Source organism: Eleutherodactylus coqui, chromosome 10 (genome assembly GCF_035609145.1).
Source record: "Eleutherodactylus coqui strain aEleCoq1 chromosome 10, aEleCoq1.hap1, whole genome shotgun sequence".
NCBI classification, from domain to species: Eukaryota; Metazoa; Chordata; class Amphibia; order Anura; family Eleutherodactylidae; genus Eleutherodactylus; species Eleutherodactylus coqui.
In genome coordinates, this window is record NC_089846.1 from 100,774,637 (window position 1) to 100,793,697 (window position 19,061).

Below are 19,061 nucleotides of genomic sequence, written 5' to 3' on the forward strand. Positions count from 1 at the left end.
CTCGTGGTCCCTCCGAATCCTTTATTATATTTCGGTATATCATCTTTTTTCTAGCATGTAAAAAAAAAAACGAAACGAGGCCCAATTTTTTTCTCTAGCCTTGCTCAGCAGTAACCCGTAAAAAAAAAGATGTTATCTATGTGCGCTCCATTTTTTGGTGCAGCCATTGATTCAAATCAGCCAAACCAAAATAGGACACGCTGCCATTTTTCCCCGCAGCCCACCGGCACCCTTTGACTATAATGGGCCGGTGTGCAGTCAGTTGCAAACACAGATGTGAGAATCACTTGTGTGAATAAGCCCGTATTACGGCCCGGAACATCTGAAGACACGGGAAGCCCGGCTATGAAGTGTGTTTCTGCTTCACTATGCCGTTTGATAGAGATTCTCCTCTTCCCTTCCCCCCCTAACCATGGAGCAGCCTTGAATTCCAAACGTACGACATTCATTAGAGCTCGGAGCATGTGGGTTATTACAAATGAGACTGCTATTCAGGTTACCTCCGACTAAATCCTATAATATTGCTATGATTTGCAGAGGAGACTGTAGTATGACACATTGAACTCTCGGTAATACAGATAGGCCAGATTCAAGCTCTCTTGCATTCTGCATGGTTGCATTGATCGAGTTCATTGCATTCATGCATTATGAATTTTTCACATTTCCCTTTTTAACTGCCTCAATGCCAAAACGCAGAAGTTACCAGCATCTGTCTGCTCAACAGATACACTCTTCAATTATACTTGATATTCATGTCTGGTATTATAACATCTATGCAGGGTAAATGTATAGTATATTATTGGATACAGGGTGAAGCTATATCCGTAGTACAGTCATTGCCATAAATATAGCGCACCAAGAAAGAGTTGTTGGAATCCAATGAAACTTCCTATGTATGACTGTAATGATGATATATGGAAAGTATTACAATTCAAAGGGGCGCCTCGTACCCTGTTGGGCCACCTCTAGCCTGGATATGTAATGAGTTGTGGTCAGGCACGGAGGCATACAAGTTCCATTTGTTATCATGCAGCATATTTGCCCATAGATGTCGCAACCAAGCATCTAGATCCTGCACACTCATAGCTGCCAAAGTTGGCATTGACCCGCTTGTGTGTGTGGCTGAGCATTATCCTGCTGCCTCTTGGAAGCCCCCATGAGAGGAACACATGTGGCTGCAGGATGTCCTGAACATATTGCTGAGCTGTCATTGTCCCTCGTACCGCTACTAGGGGGGACCGACTGTCGTATGCGATGGCCATCCATCACACCAGCAAGGGGCAGTGTGCCATTCCACAGCAAAGGCAGGATTGAAGCACTCATCATAAGGTTTCTATACTCAAACATGATCATCATTGGCTCCCAGACAGAATTTGGGCTCGTCCCTAAAGATAATACCGTTTCAGTCTGTAGCAGTCCAGGTTTCTTGTTTACGATACCACTGCAGACAAAGGCGACGGTGTTGAGGTGTTAATGGCGGGGCACGTAATGGGCACGCCAAATTTACTTCTGCTACGCACCTGAAAATGGTCCAGGAAGACACAGGGATCTTCAGTGATGGTGCCACTTGTGTCTGTATGGTGGACAGCAAAGCTATTAGATCTGCTCAAGCTTACTGGCGGATTAAACTATCTTCTTTACTTGTAGTCTGTCTAGGTTATCCAAAGCGTATTCACCATGGGTGAGGAATGGTTAAAGGATCTGGGAATGTATAGCTTGCAAAAAAGAAGGCTGAGAGGAGACTTAATAGCGGTCTACAAATATCTGAAGGGATGTCACAGTGCAGAGGGATCAGCCCTATTCCCATTTGTACAAGGAAAGGCTAGAAGCAATGGAATGAAACTGAAAGGGAGGAGACACAAATTAGATATTAGACAGTGAGAGGGACCAATGAGTGGAACAGGTTACCACAGGAGGTGGTGAGTTCTCCTTCAATGGAAGTGTTCAAACCAAGGCTGGACAAATATCTGTCTGAGATGATTTAGTGGATCCCGCATTGAGCAGGGGGTTGGACCAGATGACCCTGGAGGTCCCTTTCAACTCTACCATTCTATGATTCTCACATAACCACTAGACCCAACACCTCCTAACAGCTTGGGCAGAACAGCCTACATGACAGGCAATTCATTGAAACGATCATCCTGTTTCTCTCTTTCCAATGATGCGCCCCCTCTGTCAGCTGGGCAAAATGTCTTCAAGTGAGTTACAGCAGTCAACAATCTATCAGCAAGAGGTACACTACACAGAAGTAGCCCCTAAGAGCCTTTTTATAGGGTAATGGAGGAAGCACTCTTGCAGCATCAGATGGCAAGACCAAGTGTCTAATCAGACCACAATTGTAAATATGTATATATTGCCTGAGACATAAGTGCATGGCGAGTTTTGCAGTAATCTAACATTTCAAATTGTAAACAGATTTGGACAGTGGTTTGACATATTCAGCTGAACATCCATCTAACACCTATTGACTCACCTGACTATACAATATATGCTGCACTTTATACGTTTTTTTCATGGGGCCCTTTTATTGAAAAGTGTAGTTGATTATTGTGAACTAATTCATTAGAAACATCGATATTGCTTGGAGTGGTCACTGGCAAAAGAAGACCTGGCCACCAAAGAACTCCCTGGATTGATACTATCAAAGCCGACACCAACATGCATAGGATCGAACTGAAAGAAGCCATACAAAATAGAACCGTGTGGAGAGGGCCGATCCATAAAGTGTCTGAGAGTCGGCCCTACTAAATGGATAAAGATAGATAGTTAATTATTATGTTCTAACTGTAGATGAGGAAACAAGGAGAACATTGATAAAGAAGGACACACAAGCTATACCATATTCCGCATTGAATTCTAAATATCTCTGAATATTATTTCAGAACCTATTAAGCAGGGTTGGTCTGGAGCAGCAGAGTACAGAAGGTCCTCACATGGGTCCAGGCTCTGATGTAACAATTGTCCACAAAGGTCCAGCAGTAGACAACTCCAATGGAGCTGATTTCGAAGCCAGTCACTTACCAGCAGGGTCTTATGGATTGATTCACAAATGACCTATTAGTCTTTAGTGATATGTTCTGGGTATATAATGGTAGCAACAAAGTTAAAGTTGCAATTAAAAGTACAGATTCTGTATTAGCTCCTCAGAATTATATCCTACAGTGGACCCAAGGAACGCCAGTCCAACACGGCAAGTAGTGGAAGAATATGTTATACCAGAGATTTGATAACTACGCGTGCAGTTAGCCTTGTACCAGCCTCATATGTTCTGTAGTTGTGCTAAAAGTTGATCAAGAAAAAAGGTTTGGTACGGTGTTAGACAGTAGAGAAAAATGTGATTGTTCTCAGTAAGAGAAACCAAGTAATCTTGTAGATATGATAGCTTTTAAAAGCTAACAAAAATACATGATCTTATTGCGAGCTTTCGGACCTCTCAGGATCCTTGCTGAGGCATAATGAAACATATCTGGATTGGGCATATATATATATATATATATATATATATATATATATATATATATATATATATATATGTATATACAAATGTACGCACATGAAAAGGCACAGATATAGTGAGACTAATTTGCACTTAAAACAATACCGGATAAGATGAGCAGAGAAGTAAATACTTAATTAGTCCACTGGTAGGGAATGTGACAGTTTTATGATCTTTAAATTGGTGTTAAGCCCCATTTACACGCAACAATATTTACTCAAAAGCCATAGTTTGAGCGATAATCGTTGTGTGTAAATGTTCCCATCTTTTACTCTTCAGCTGAACGATGATTTTTAGGTGAGCATAAAATCCATTATTCAGCCAGAGAGTTGATAGCAGGGACCGCATGCTGTGTTCTACACAGGAAGCACTGATTTCATTGTATTCATCTTGCAGTCCTGAGGCGGAGCAAATGAACTGTATGCAGAGAACAGACCACCTGCTGTTCTCTGCATACAGCTTTGGAAGCTAATTTACATGCAAATGAAGGTAATAAACTGCTAATAGACATTAGTGCCTATTAGCAGCTTATGCAAAATGATACCTCAAACTGTCATTCTCCCTGTCTTTTGAACAAAGTTTGAGCGATCATCTTTGCGTGTAAATGGGCCATAAGGGGGGGTCACAGACCTGTGTGTTATCTTTCCTTCTGTCACATATACATACATTGCCTTTTGACTCAAGATATCTCCAGATGAGAAATGCGAGATGACTGGAGGCTTTGCTTGATTCATAGCTAGTCAATTAAAACACCACTCAACTTGAATTATATCGAACCAAGAGCCAAGATAAAGAAGAGCCAGAAGAAAGAAAGCATGGTGCGACTCTTGATAAGGATGTGGTCCAAAAGGTGAAAGTAGTTTTTATGAGATATATAATAAGGTGGTGGCAGTCCAAATACCGTCACCATAGATAACGGGGCTTCACAATGCTAACCAGAGAAAGGGAAGAATAGTGGATGGTAGGCTATATAATGCAAAATACATTCAGATGAGGGGATTGACCTGATTCTCCTTTATTGATTAACAGCCACACATAATACGTTTCGTGGACGCAGCCCCTTCCTCAGAATAGGTTGGATAGAGTATAGAAGTATTGTCGCAGCTTCTTCCGTACTCCAGGTAAAGAAGAATTGGCAGTTTCCCAATTATGGTCAAATTGGACATCCAACAACAGGAAACTGAGTGCATTCTGTAAAGTTTTGTCACTGACTGTTCTATAAGATGGTAGACTTTCTTCCATTCCAGAAACTTTTCTTGTTACATTTCCTGGGAGAGAGGAGAGATAATGGGTGATAATTGGTATACATGTTACCAGCTGCATCTTCCTTGATAGGGTGGAGCATTTAGAAGAGGTTTTGTTTCCCAACTCTAGGCAATGGTAGAGGCCCATTCCAAATTTAGGCGTAATTACATCACCTTAAGCTCTTTCTTTAGTGATTACCTGCTTTCAGAACTGATTCTGCACTGAACAGTTTGAATCCAACAAGGGCCAGAGACCCCAGATTTACACTAATCATGATAAACTATTCTGAGCGGGCAAAGTGGCTTCATTACTATGGTAACCAGATATCAGTAAAGTACTGGAGACCGAGTGCAGGTAATACCAACTTAACTCTTGTGCCACCTCACACTGCAATGTAAAGGCTTTCACGTTCTTCTAACATTCCTTTAAATTAATTATCAAACTAAAAACTTTGTAAGATCTGTGAAATCTATTGATTTTCTGTCCGGCCCTGAAGTTACAGCAGTGGTAGAATATCTCCCTTGGCTGATCCGTGTGCACTCTTGGGGTTTACGCTGCCTTGTTCCTATTTATGTACATAAATAATTAGTGGGTGCAGACCTTTAACCCTTTCCAATCCACTGTCTGACCTCTGAAGACATTATGATTTAAGGCTGTACAGCCCCGATGTTGGAAATCATCCTTCGGGGTTCTCTTACTGTATATTGCCAGCCTCTCTGCTGTCAGAGCCTATCCAACGTGTCACCTCATGCAGTACCGGCTTTAGCCAGCATATAGCGCCATTTTATAATGGCAGAAAAAGAGTAAGCCCCCTAGGAAAACCAGGATACCAATAGGATTTGAAAGGGTTAACATACTGCAATTGTATCAATACAGATGCACATTGCTGCTCCTGTTCATTAGTATTGATACAACCAAGGTATGTACATTTCTACATGACACATCAATTCTGCCAGTGTTTTTTTTTTTTTTCTGCAACGTTAATCATGCAGCATAAATGACATTATAAATGTTTTCTGCAGGTCAATACAATTACGAAGAGACCAAAATTATTATTCTTTTTTTTTTAGGTTTTTCCACTTTTGCACAATAAAAACCTTTTTATGTAAACAAATTTTTTTTTTATATCATTGTATTCAAAGTCCAATCATTTTTTTTTGTCCATGTTTGGAGCTCTATGAGGGCTTGTTTTTTGCGTGATGAGCTGTAGATTTTATTGGTACCATTTTAGCTTTTTTGATCACTTTATTGCGTTTTTGGGAGGCAAAAGGAACAAAATAAGCACTTTTGCCTTGTTTTTTTAATTTTTTGTTTTTACATTTTTCGTGTGTTCAATTTATTGTACAGGTCATTATGGATATGATACTAAATATATATTTTTTTTTAATTTTTATTTTTTTTATACAGAGGAAATTTTTAAGTGTTTTTTTAATACTATTTTTTTTTAAAACCTTTTTTTTTACGTCTCTGTAAGGGACTTGAACCATAAAAGCTATGATCAATATTACAATTCATTGCGGTACTTCTGTTCTGCAATGCAGTATTATTCACAACAGCAATCATAGGCAACGGTGGGCCCAGATACCAGTGTATGGCGTCCAATTCCCAAAGGCTACCCATCGGCGATTACATAGTGGAGTGCTGTTGTGAACCCTTTACGTGCTCCAATGTAGATTGATTGTAGCATGTAAAGGGTTAAGAGTGGGGATTGTTATTTTTAGCGTTCCTCGCTGTTGCAGCTGGAGACTGGCTACTAGTCACAGCCGACTCCCGCTGCCGGATGATGCAGGCGCACTTCTGAGCCCTCGCCATCCACAAGACGTAAGTTTACGTCCTGTTGCGTTAAGTGCCCCCTAACCAGAAGGTACACATACGTCCTGTAGCATTAAGGATTTGCTACATACATATGCTATATCTACTGATTGAACTAAGGAAATAGAAAATGTCACCAAATGTGATGGAAGTTTAACCCTTTCCAATCCACTGTCTGACGTCTGAAGACATTCTGATTGAAGGCTTTACAGCTCCGATGTCGGAAGACGTCCGGCAGGGTATTCTTACTGTAAATTACTGGCCACTCTATTGTCGGGAGCCTCTCCAGCATTTCCCATACAGCAGTACTAGCTCTAGCCAGCAGATGGCGTCATTGTATAATGGCAGAAAGAGAGAACCCCCTAGGAAACCCTGAATCCAAAATTGCATTGCAAAGGGTTAAGGAGAGTTAATAGTAGCATACATGGTCAGGGGATTTGTCCCCCAGGACAGAAGGGACTGGTCTTTGTCTTCATAATCACACCCTTTCCATAAACTTTGGGCAAATTCTCCACCCTCTTGTTGGCTAACAATACACTTCCTCCATAGTGAGGAGTTCTGTAGACGTTTTCAACATCCCATAGAAAAAGAGTTGAGAACAACCAAGACTGATCCCCCTTTTTCAAAGGGCCCACTAGAAGCAGCATGGTCTGCCTCTATGTAACGGAACCCCTTGTCAGTCTATGCTGTTCCACATATGGCTACTATAGTATTGGGTGAACGTAGACAGAATTGATAGACTTATATGCAGGATCATATGTTATTATTTAAGAACACCCCTTCCCCGTTCCTTTATGACACAATTATTTACAAGTATGTCCATAGAGTCGCTTAAAGGCTTTGATAGGATTGTTGGTTTCTTTTTAGGTTATATTTACTACTTTTGCCTACAAATGTGTTAATATTGCAGTTTGAATGTTGTAGTAGTCGTCTATGTATCGCCTCTGAAAACATGTAACAGCTAATAATAAACCTTTATGGAATAAAGCATTTTCTAGGATTTAAGAACTTTTTTTAACAACTTGTATCAATTCAAATTTTTTTTTTTTGCAATTCATTTCTACAGCATTCACAAAGCAAAAGCAGGACATCTGGGACTGTAACATTGCTGTGCCGTGTGCTTGGAACATGGGGGGGGGGGGTGTATCGGAATGATTGGCAGCTCCGTCTCTGCTGTGTATTCTGCGTACAAGCTGTTGTGTTTCTCCATAATTGTTCTGCATTTTCCACAACTAATAGGCAGAATTGCAGCTAATTGGTCCATGAGCTGGGAAGGAGGTCAGCAGGAGTTACACTTCTCCCACTAGCTCTGCCAGAGACTGACCCCTGCTGACTTATATTCCTTTTTCTCTTGGTCTGCTGGGAGTGATTTTTGTGTTTTCCAGTTTTTGCAAACATCTCTTAACTAGAAAAAAAAAAACATGAAAAATCAAAGTTTTGTCTCGCCGCATGAAATCCTAGAATCGGAATAAAAGTACATTGATTTAAGCCTTTATAAGCCAATGACTACATTCCTGTGATAAACAGTTCTTTAGGGGAAAGGCTAACTGCATAGTAATATGTAATAGGTCAAATGCAACAAATTGATGGAAATGAAAATCCCATGTAAACCATGGAATGAATATCTTACATGCCAGCTGTAATTCACAGTATTTACTGGCAGGGATCTCGGACTTGATAATAAGAGGTAAGCGTCATTTCTTATTGTCACTAGAAGGCAACTTCCTTTCTTTTCCAGTCACCAAATCTTGTGGACCCCAGAAGAGGAGTAAGGAAAAGTATTCCTGGAAGATTGTTTTTAAAGTTCTGGGATCCCATTTTTGTAACAAAAATTGTAAGGATGAATGCAAGAGGGCATGTAGGGGTAATAGCCGCATCCAGGCCCCAATGTCCCAAGAAGCCCATAATTAAAAGAAAGACTGTGCTTCAGGAATTAGGATGATAGAGTAGAATCCAAGAACTAAACCAGAGAGGACTCACCTGGTGTGGACAGCCTGACCTTCCTGGCACATCTATGGCCCCCGCAGACATGACCAAGATGGCCGTGACACTCCATCAGTAAGACATCCACAGTGGGAGAACACAACAGAGATGGCCGAGAAGCTTCTAGAGATCTCCGTGATGCAGAAGTATGAGTAGCAAGAAAAACACAACAAACTCCAGTGCTCAAAGAGTGCGTCTCCAAAAGGTGTCTAGAATTGGGTCAAATGAACAAAACAGGTACTAACTTGAAAGGGGGGTCTGATGGATCGCCCTTATATTCCGAGAATGCATTGTATTAAGGTCTTGGTTGGCTTTCCAGGAATTACTTAAAGGGGTTCTGTCACTAAAAAAGAAAAATGCTATACTTATCTATTCCTCCCCCATCAGTCTACTTACCAGATCTTCACCTCCCTTATCTTCTCCTGTCTCCTGCAGTCCAGGGGGTCACTTCACCTCCAGCTGCCTGATTCTTCTCCTTCCTGTGAGGTTACATACATTTGGTTGGCAGTCTTCCAATGTACATTACGTCACAGCTCACAGGCCAGCAGGAGGACTGCCTATCTTCTTCAGAGATTGCTCATGTGAGCTGTCTCTGAAATAGATTACAATTCCTTCCTAGGCAGTGAAGCTACAGCACAGGGAAGTGACCTTTACTGACCCAGCCGGAAGGAATTTGTGATAAGCAGCCCTCATAACAAGCAGGGCCCAGTCTGCAGTGAGCTGACCTGGGGCACTGGAGAAGCTCAACCAGAAGATGTGATAAGAAGACAGACAGGGAAGGAATAGGTAAGTTTAGATTTTTATTTTTTTTTTATGACAAAACCCCTTTAAGTCCACTTGTCTTTGGAAACTATTTATTTAATGAAAATCAATAATACATGGACAGTTCAACGCATTTCGGAGTATAGTTCTGTGCTTGATAAAGGAGAACCATACTCCAAAACGCGTTGCACTCTCCCTGTATGATTCCAAACATAAGTGGACCTGATCAAGTAATTCCTGGAAAACCAGCCAAGATCTTAATACACTGCATTCTTGGAATATAAGATGGTGTGGACGTCCATCCGTCCCCCTCTCAAGTAAGTAACCGTTTTGTTCATTTGACCCAATTCTAGACACCTCTTGGAGACGGGCTCTTTGAGCACTGGAATGTATTGTATTTTTCTTGTTACTCATACTTCCAAGAAGCCTGTAGGCCTCTCTGCATCCTAATAAACACCAGAATTACAAACAACACACGGTAGGTCAGGGAGTGGATCTTGGAGAGTTGACCCTTTGTTAGGCTTGTCTGCTTGATATTATCTCAAGAATCCACTTACCTTAAAACTTCACCAATTTGAGAAGAACATACGATATCGATTATAATCAAATGTTAATAAATATTCTCCCTGCGGCTCTAATCCATCAGCATGTAGAAGCGAAGGTTATCCTGGTCGGGCCACTAAGGAATAAAGTCTTGAGCTAAATGTTAGATGAATAGGAATGTTGCTTGCAGTTGACTTCCATCGTAGACTGTCAGGCCAGACCCGCCGGCCAGATTTTCAGATAATACACATTATGCTACAGTTCTATCTGAGGTACTAACAGCTTGTCCATTCAGGCATTATCTACACTGCATATTTTTGTCTTCCTGTAAATCTACTACTTTATTTGTAATTTATAGGCTGCATTCAGACAGCCATGTGCAAGGTGCGCCCAAGATTCTTGGGCGCAACTCGCATCGGACAGCACACGGACATCCCACCCATCTGCTATCCTCCATTAGATGAACCAGAATAGGACATGCCACGATTCTCTTCACATGGCCATCGGTCTAGGTGTAAAACTGCACATGTGAATAGCCTAATAGGCTGTAATGGATTTGTGTGCTGTCCGTGAAATATATGAACAGCATATAAATGGGAAAACCAGGTCCTTACAGCCTACATTCCAAAATCACAGGCCTGAACAAGCTGCTGCACCCTTTCTACCTGACAGACATATGTTAACGATAGCCATTGGGTGCTATATAGGGCATTGGCATCGAGGAACAGGACCTACATATGCCACGATTGGCAGGTAGCTCTGTGTATATATTGTTTGGCTGTTCATACACCATTGGGAACTATTTGTCCACCTATGCACAAGCTAGTGGTCAATGTATATAGCACTAGAAACCTGTGAACTGCCAACAATGTATCTGCCTATATGACCAGGCTGCCCAAGCAAACGGGTAAACTCTGGTGTCATTCGCTCGTTCAAGCTAGAAATCGGCAGGTTTTAACGGACCGTAAGTTTGCACTGTGTAACTACTGTACAGAATTAGTAGATCTTTGTCCCGTTGTGATCAGTTTATCATATAGAGAGTGTCAATTTGGTCTACTACTTGAAATCAGTCATCATTTGGGAAGCTTGTGAAAGTCTCTGTTGTATGTGTGACTATGTGTTAGCAATTAGAAACTGTATAATATAGAGTATATCCCTCAACACTAGGGACTCAATAAGTTATTATATGTACTGTATGCATTTGCCAAAACATATACCATTAAGTTTTTTAATATATTGTTGGCTAATGTATACACAGCTGGGCAACAGGCAGTGGCCAAGTTATATAGAATACGGAAATTTATAAGGTGTTTATTTTTAACGGTGTTGTCCAGTTGTAAACTACTGATGGCCTACCCTCAGGAGAGGTCATCAATAGTAGATTGGTGCAAGTCTGTTGCCTGGAATCCTCGGTGATCAGCTGTTCTCTGGGCCAATGTGCTGCTGCACTGAGTTTATATCTGCAGGGAGTAGACAGCTTCTCTCCCAGTGCAGTGGCTAAACTTGGTATTGCAGGCCAAGTTCCTATTCATTTCAGTGAGAACGTTGCCTGTAATACCAAGCCTGGCCACTGCAGTGGGAACAGAACTGATAGCTTCCTGAAGAAATCAACTCAGTGCACAAGAAGTTCCCACTGAAATGAATAGAAACTGTGCCTGCAATACCAAGTCTGGCCACTGCAATGCGAACAGAGCTGTCTGCTTTCTGTAGAAATCAGCTCAGTGCATGAGCACATTGGCCTGGCTAACAGCAGAACGACGAGAGTCCTAGGCAGCGGACTAGCCCTAATCTACTATTAATGAGCTACCCCGAAGATAGGCCATCAATAGTTTTCAACTGGACAACCCCTTTAAGTCATATATCTGCTGTTGTATCATATGTGGTCAGTATGTAAGGCAGGGATCATTTTACACCTGTTGCAATTATTAAATATATTCTACACTATGATCAGTCACTTGCTGACATGTTAGTATCAGCGTGACGTTGCAAATGTGTTGATGAGTCTTGCAATGCAGTGGGTGACTATATAGCATCAATTGCTTCGAGAGGAACCGAATATGAATGGTATTTGCGATAAATCTCTTGAAGTTCTGGGGAGTTTACACAAGCGCTCCGCTGCCAGAGCAATATAAAATAATGCGGAGGGGATTAGAGGCATCCATGTGTAAATAAGAAATTCTGAGAAATATTAAAATAAAAGTCTGGTAGATAATAGAATATATCAGGCCTTCGTCGCACATCCAGCGTCAGATCCTAGAAACGTTTTAATCAAAATGCAAGACGCTCAACTTTTAATTTTTAGAGTGGAGCGAAGGAAAAAATGTCGGCAGCAAGCAGTCAGGTGTCGGCTTTTATTCCTAACCCGCACCAGCCAAATAACTTCAACAACAGAGAAAACTGTATAGAAAACATTCTAAATCGATCTGTCAGCACCACCTTGTTGACGGTTTCCAATTAGCAAAGGTTAATTAAAGAGCATTATGAAGTTGCAAGAGCTTTGTACTGGGTGGTAAATGGCCTTTGACTACGTTTCTGCAGCTCATTGTATACTGAAGAAGACTTCTAATGATGACAGAACAGGGGGGAACTGAGCCTCTCTGCTGTCTGAGGTGCACTACAAAACAGCCCCCCTTCCAATAGTAAACTATCAGTGGAAATCAGTCCGAGTTTACTCTTTGTTAATTTTTGGGTGGGGACAGGGTGTAAAAAACACCCATCAGTTCAGACATTTTTGGGGGAGGTTTTGTTGTTACGGCTTTCGTCATGCAGTATATAGGGCTTGATAACGTTTTTCTGTGGGGCAGATACAATTATGATGATACCAAAAACATCTAATGATATCATTCTTTAGGTCTATCCGCTTGTGCACAATAAAACCCTTAGGTCGGGCTCACACGGGTGGATTCCAACTGTGGAATCCGCAATCGGCGTCCGCTGAGAAACGGGGACATTGAAACCATGTAAATTTACTTTTTCACTCACACTTGTGAATACAAATTGCATATTCTGCGAGCGGAGGAAGAATCGCACCATGTTCGGCTTGATCAGCTTCCATTGAAGTCAATGGAGGCCGTCCGGCCCGCAGCCCATACACGTAACATTGCGTATGGGCTGTGGGTATCCGCGTCATCTATAAGAATTTTTTTTATTTTTGGCATCACTCCTTTCATAGACCTAAAACTTTTTAATTTCTCCATTGTTAGAACTGCATCAGGGCTTGGTTTTTTTTTATTAGTATAAAAAGTTGTATCATTTTTATTGCATGTTTCAGGAGGCATTAAAATCAAAAACAGCCTTTCAGCTTCCTCTCTGCTGATAGGGGAGAGGGGTCCTCAGTAGTTTATGGGTACTTTGCAGAGCACCCCTGATAAGTGAATGGGTTTTGCATTTCTCCTGCCTGGGTCCACTGTTCACTTCAGAAACAATTAGATACATTGTCTCCCCTCAGCTCCGCAGTCCTGTTCTGCCAGCAGTTCTACTATTCCTCTGCTGGCAGCGTGAGTCACGGGAGCCGCAAACACCAGTGATTTGTTTGCTGGGCTGTTCGTTTGGGGGGCAGAGTAAAAATAAGCTTAGCACTGACTGGCTGAGGGTCAGCAACCAATGTTAGGCTTAAAGGGGTTGTCCCGCGCCGAAACGGGTTTTTTTTTTTTTCAATAGCCCCCCCGTTCGGCGCGAGACAAACCCAATGCAGGGGTTAAAAAAAAACAAACGGATAGTACTTACCCGAATCCCCGCGCTCCGGTGACTTCTTACTTACCTTGCGAAGATGGCCGCCGGGATCTTCACCCTCGGTGGACCGCAGGTCTTCTGTGCGGTCCATTGCCGATTCCAGCCTCCTGATTGGCTGGAATCGGCACACGTGATGGGGCGGAGCTACAAGGAGCAGCTCTCTGGCACGAGCGGCCCCATTCAGAAGGGAGAAGACCGGACTGCGCAAGCGCGTCTAATCGGGCGATTAGACGCTGAAAATTAGACGGCACCATGGCGACGGGGACGCCAGCAACGGAACAGGTAAGTGAATAACTTCTGTATGGCTCATAATTAATGCACAATGTACATTACAAAGTGCATTAATATGGCCATACAGAAGTGTATACCCCAACTTTGTTTCGCGGGACAACCCCTTTTCAGAATGGATCTTCTGAGCGGGGTTAACCAATAAGCTAGATATGGAGAGCTGTAGTGCGGAGGGCGCAATAACTAGCCTGTGACTGAAAAACTCCAAGCACTGATTAGATAAGAATGGGTTGCCATCAGTCAGGATTTGGCTCAGAAGCTGATATCCAGCATGCCAGGACGAAGTGTAGAAGTCTTGAAAAATAAGAGTCAACACTGTAATTATTGAGTCTTTGCCTATACTTAATGTGTTTGTCAATAAAAGTTTAAAAACTTATGAAAGGCTTAGAATTGTACTTCAGTAACCATAGAAACATCTGACTAAAAGATCTAAAAATACAGAAGCAGAAAACTTTGTGAGAACCAAAATTTCTGCCAGTCTCCAAACTTTTGGGCCACGACTGTGGATTCAGTAGTTATATAATAGTAGCGCAATTATGCCGGTGCTTCAGACTGCTGAGGCAAGACTTTGTGGAGTCATTAGAAAGTCGATTTCCATGTCCTTTCCTACCTGCAGCTAAATCCACATATGACAATGTCTTGGAGATGCGATGCAAAGGATGAAAATCAATCTGCATGGAGCCAAATTTGCAGCACGGAGTATTTATCTCTAGAGGGAATGATACTGAGTTATATCAAGACCCATAGATGTCTGATTACGTGGCTCTTTGTCTGGTATCACCAACTCTGTACACATCTAAGACATATATTACTGCGTTCATTCATAAAATAGGCATTCTGTAGCAGATATTTAACCCTTTCCAATCCACTGTCTGACGTCTGAAGACATTCTGATTGAAGGCTGTACAGCTCCGATGTCGGAAGACGTCCGGCAGGGTATTCTTACTGTACATTACTGGCTGCTCTGTTGTCGGGAGCCTCTCCGGCATGTCACATACTGCAGTATTGGCTCTAGCCAGCAGATGGCGCCATTGTATAATAACAGAAAAAGAAAACCCCCTAGGAAACCCTAAATCAAAAATTGGATTGCAAAGGGTTAACAAATAGAGATGAGCGAACGTACTCGGTAAGGGCGATTTCGCAATCGAGCACCGCAATTTTCGAGTACTTCACTACTCGGGTGAAAAGTACTCGAGTGCGCTGTGGGTGAGCGGGGGGTTGCAGAGGGGAGTGGGGGGGGGGGAGAGGGAGAGAGAGAGGGCTCCCCCCTGTTCCCCGCTGCTACCCCCCACTCCCCTCTGCAACCCCACAGCGCACCCAAGTACTTTTCACCCGAGTAGTGAAGTACTCGAAAATCGCGGTGCTTGATTGCGAAATCGCCCTTACCGAGTACGTTCGCTCATCTCTATTAACAAACTGTATGATCCCAGAATATATCAAGTACTTCAACCACAAGATGAAACATTCTGGTTAAAGGGGTTGTCTCACCAAAGCCTTTATCTGAAATGCAGCCTTGGTGTGTCCCAGAATACGCTGGGCTACATATCAGATAAAGGCTTTGGTGGTTGGACATTTAATGTTCCATCATTCCAGCCGACAGATGGGGGAGAATTTATCCAGTCATTAGTGCCAGAATTCTTGTTGAGAAAACTCACTAATATTGGCGCATTTTTGCGAACATCTGTGACTTTTTTCACTTTTACGTCATGCTTACTGTGTTTAGAGAAAGTGGGCAGGGCTTCGTGAAAGGGGCGTGGCCTTACACGGGTAAGCGATTTCATTATAATTTAAGCCAGAAACTGACATGAACTGTAGCGTAAATCTAAGCCTGCCCATAGCTGCTGTAGATGTACAAAGACCGGACAAAGATTCGCCAATTTTATTATGATCCATGTGCTTTATAATACGTTTTGTGCATATTATTCAGGCGCTGCTGAGGACGGGCGTAAGACCTCTGGCCCGTCTTTACTAGTTTCCCCCAATAGCTTTGTGCTGCAAATCACCCATTATAGCCTCTAACCAGACATGTAGGAACTAGATAGGAACACGGACTTAGGGCTCCTTCACACAGTGTATGCACATTTGCGCACTTTTCAGCGCTATGTTTTTGCGAAATGAACTATACTTTTTTGTACACGCATTGGGAAATTTTACTGTACTTTTTCCGCACGCAGGGCGTATTCATTTGCGTACGGATGTCATCTTTTTCCAGTGCAATTACGCAGCATATCACACATCGCCTTGCACATTGCACGCACGTTTGCGCACCTCCCATTGACTTCTATAGGGTCCTCTGGTGTGCAAAAGTGCAGGAAAATATAGAATTCATTTTTTTTTGTTTTTGCGGTACCTACATACGCAGGATAAATACACGCATGTGGATAAACCCCATCAATGGGTTCTGTTCGCTGTGTATTGGCCATGCAGAATTTGCGTACGTAAATACACCCCTGTGAAGCCGGCTGTAAGACTCGTTCACACTGCTGCTAGCCTCACTTAACCATTTCCGTTTCTCTATTTCATTTGAGGACAAGGGAAATGGAAATAAAAATGGAATTAATAGTTTCCATTGTTTTCCCTAATTGAATGGGTTTTTCAAAAAAATGTGAATATTTCCATTTAACGCCATTGTGTTTCATTTCTGATTTTGAAACGGAACCAATCGCGCGGTCAGCGAATTTTCTAACATTTTTTTTCCTACAAAAAAGTCCGTAAAAAACAATGTTTGATGGAAACCATTTAGGAAGGATTAATATGTTAGGCTATAGCACACTTGTCGGAATTACTTGGGCTCCATCAGCTAGAGCGCAGTGAAGTTCCCATTTGTAGGGTTCTATTAGTGACAATGACGATGATGATGACGGTCTATATCCAGGATAGACAGCAGAAACAAAGGGATAAACATTCCCCCGGCTGAGCTTATTGCAGCTCCAGCCACATGCTCAGTGCTTGGCTTATCTCTCTCCAGTGCTGGTCACAGTTATTGCCAGGGGACCCTTGTTCTGCATACTAATGGAGGCTTCTGATCTCTTTTGAACTGTCTGTCTGCATACTGTGTACAAAATGAATTTCATACACAGTAACTGAATCAGTGCCATCTGTGAAATGGGTATTTATGCTCCGAGCGGAGGATATGTCGTGCATTTTTAAGGAAAAAGAGAGTACAAAATATTGCATTTCTTCAGATGAGCCGGTTTGTCTGAGATGTGATTTGGAAATAGACGGTTCTGGAATCGCGCTCCCCGGACCCGGCTCTGGATGGGCCTTGATGAGGATGGACGCCCAAGAACGGCAGGGCTCGCTTTTGTCTTACGACCCGCGCTGACTAGTGTAATGTCAGTCTATACAGCCCCTATATAGGGCAGTACATCTCGTCCGGGTCTCCGTGACCCAGAAATTCCAACGGTCCAGGCAAAAATAGCTGCGAAGGAAATGTGAAAATGACAAATGCAAAGTCTGAAAGAGATGGGAACATTAAAATGCATCAGACATCCAGCACATTAGAATGATGGAATATATCAGATGATGTAATATGAGTCTTATCATTCCAAAACGGGGTATCTGGCCCAAATAAGAAACTACTTGTTCCGTAGCAGGAATTATTGATAACCCGTACATTGAGTCTACAGTAAGTGTTGTCCCTCCCGTCCCACTAACGTTACTGTTAGTAATGACATCGGAGCATTGCCAATATGATTATACCCGGGGCCGGGCGCGGCTTCCATCTGGGCATGCCCTCTTACCATTCCATTGGAACCTTTACTGCAGTCCTCATCAGTATGAAGAGAAATAAGTTAACCCCTCAAAGACCTAAAGGACCAAACACGTTTTATGCATTTTACCCATCTGGTGGTTTTACTGGCCTTTTTTTTTTCTTCAGCTACCAAAATTATTTTTTGCTCCATTTTTTTTTTTCGTGACATATAGGGCTATTCTTTATACCTTTTTTTTTTCACTGATCTTTTTTTCTGTTTTATTAGAGTTAGAGGCTAAAAAAAGGATTTTAATAAAATAAAATACAGGAATGGGTTCCTCATTTTGTTTTAATATGTAATTTTTATAGTCTTGGAATACATGGTACATATGGCGACGGCTTCAGTTGGCGCTGGCAGTGGGTCATTTTTAGAGATGAGCGAGTATTGTCCTTAGCGAGTACCTGCCCGCTCGTGAGAAAAGATTCGGGTGTCGGCGGGGGTGAGCGCTGTGTTGCGGGAGTGAGCAGGAGGGAGCGGGGGCAAGAGAGAGAGAGAGAGATCTCCAACCGCTGCCCCTCACCGGCACCCGAATCTTTTCTCACTAGCGGGCAAGTACTCGAAAAGGACAATGCTCGCTCAAGTATTTGTCCTTAGCGAGTATGCTCGCTCATCTCTAGTCATTTTCTTTATATATTGTGCGCACAAATACGCCCGTGTGATGGGGGCCTTATTGTAAAAGGGCCCTAAATCATGTGACATTAGTTACGCTAAAATGTTGTCATGCTGCTAGAAATGCCAGAAAAAGTAGAGCAGCGGCAGCAATTATTTTTTTTAGTAAAATGCTGCAAAGCCAACGGATGTGATTCTAGTCAGTGGGATCTACGGAACGCCGGTGGTGTGCGTCACGTGACGGATCCATCCCTGGCCACATTCCGTTCTTCTGTTCCGGTGATGCCCAATGTCCAACACAAATGGCTTATGAGAAAAATGGTTGAAACCACTATGGCTTCCCTTCCCACACAAACCTTCATTCAGCTTTCCCAAAATCCTGAATAGCAAACCTGCCGAACCATTTATTGTCCTCAAACAGTTGTAGAATTCTGGTGTCACAAGGGTTAGGGTAAGCGCATATTTGTGTGATGGCCTTTGCATTTTTGTGCAGACCTGTGTGTGCTTTACTGTATTTTTTGCAAGGGAATTAAGTTAATTAGTTCAATATGTGCTATTTTGATGTGCAAATGTGCAGGATAATAAAAATATAATATATATATATATATATGTAAAATTTAATATAATTTATATAATATAATAATATAGAGCATGCTGTATATTTTTGCACAAACAAAATATATGCAAAATACACTTATGTGAACGAATCTATTGAAATCACTGGGCTCCATTCTCTGGGTATTGTGGCGCGCCTGGAAATACTCGCTGCAGTCACTCACTGCATTGGCATAGATCATGTGAGCAGCACTGGCCAATCAGAGCAGTATGAAGTGTCT

The 19,061-nt window shown here is 42.3% G+C and overlaps 1 protein-coding gene across 1 annotated transcript in view; it reads left to right on the forward strand.

Moving 5' to 3' along the window:
* The first annotated feature begins 8,644 nt into the window (after nucleotides 1-8,644).
* The window catches only part of NEXMIF (neurite extension and migration factor), an 85,810-nt gene continuing 75,393 nt past the window's right edge, over nucleotides 8,645-19,061 (forward strand). The window contains exons 1-2 of the mRNA XM_066582107.1: nucleotides 8,645-8,682; nucleotides 9,652-9,727. Of these exons, the coding sequence (XP_066438204.1) occupies nucleotides 8,645-8,682; nucleotides 9,652-9,727 (114 nt within the window). The remainder of the gene's footprint in view (nucleotides 8,683-9,651; nucleotides 9,728-19,061) is intronic.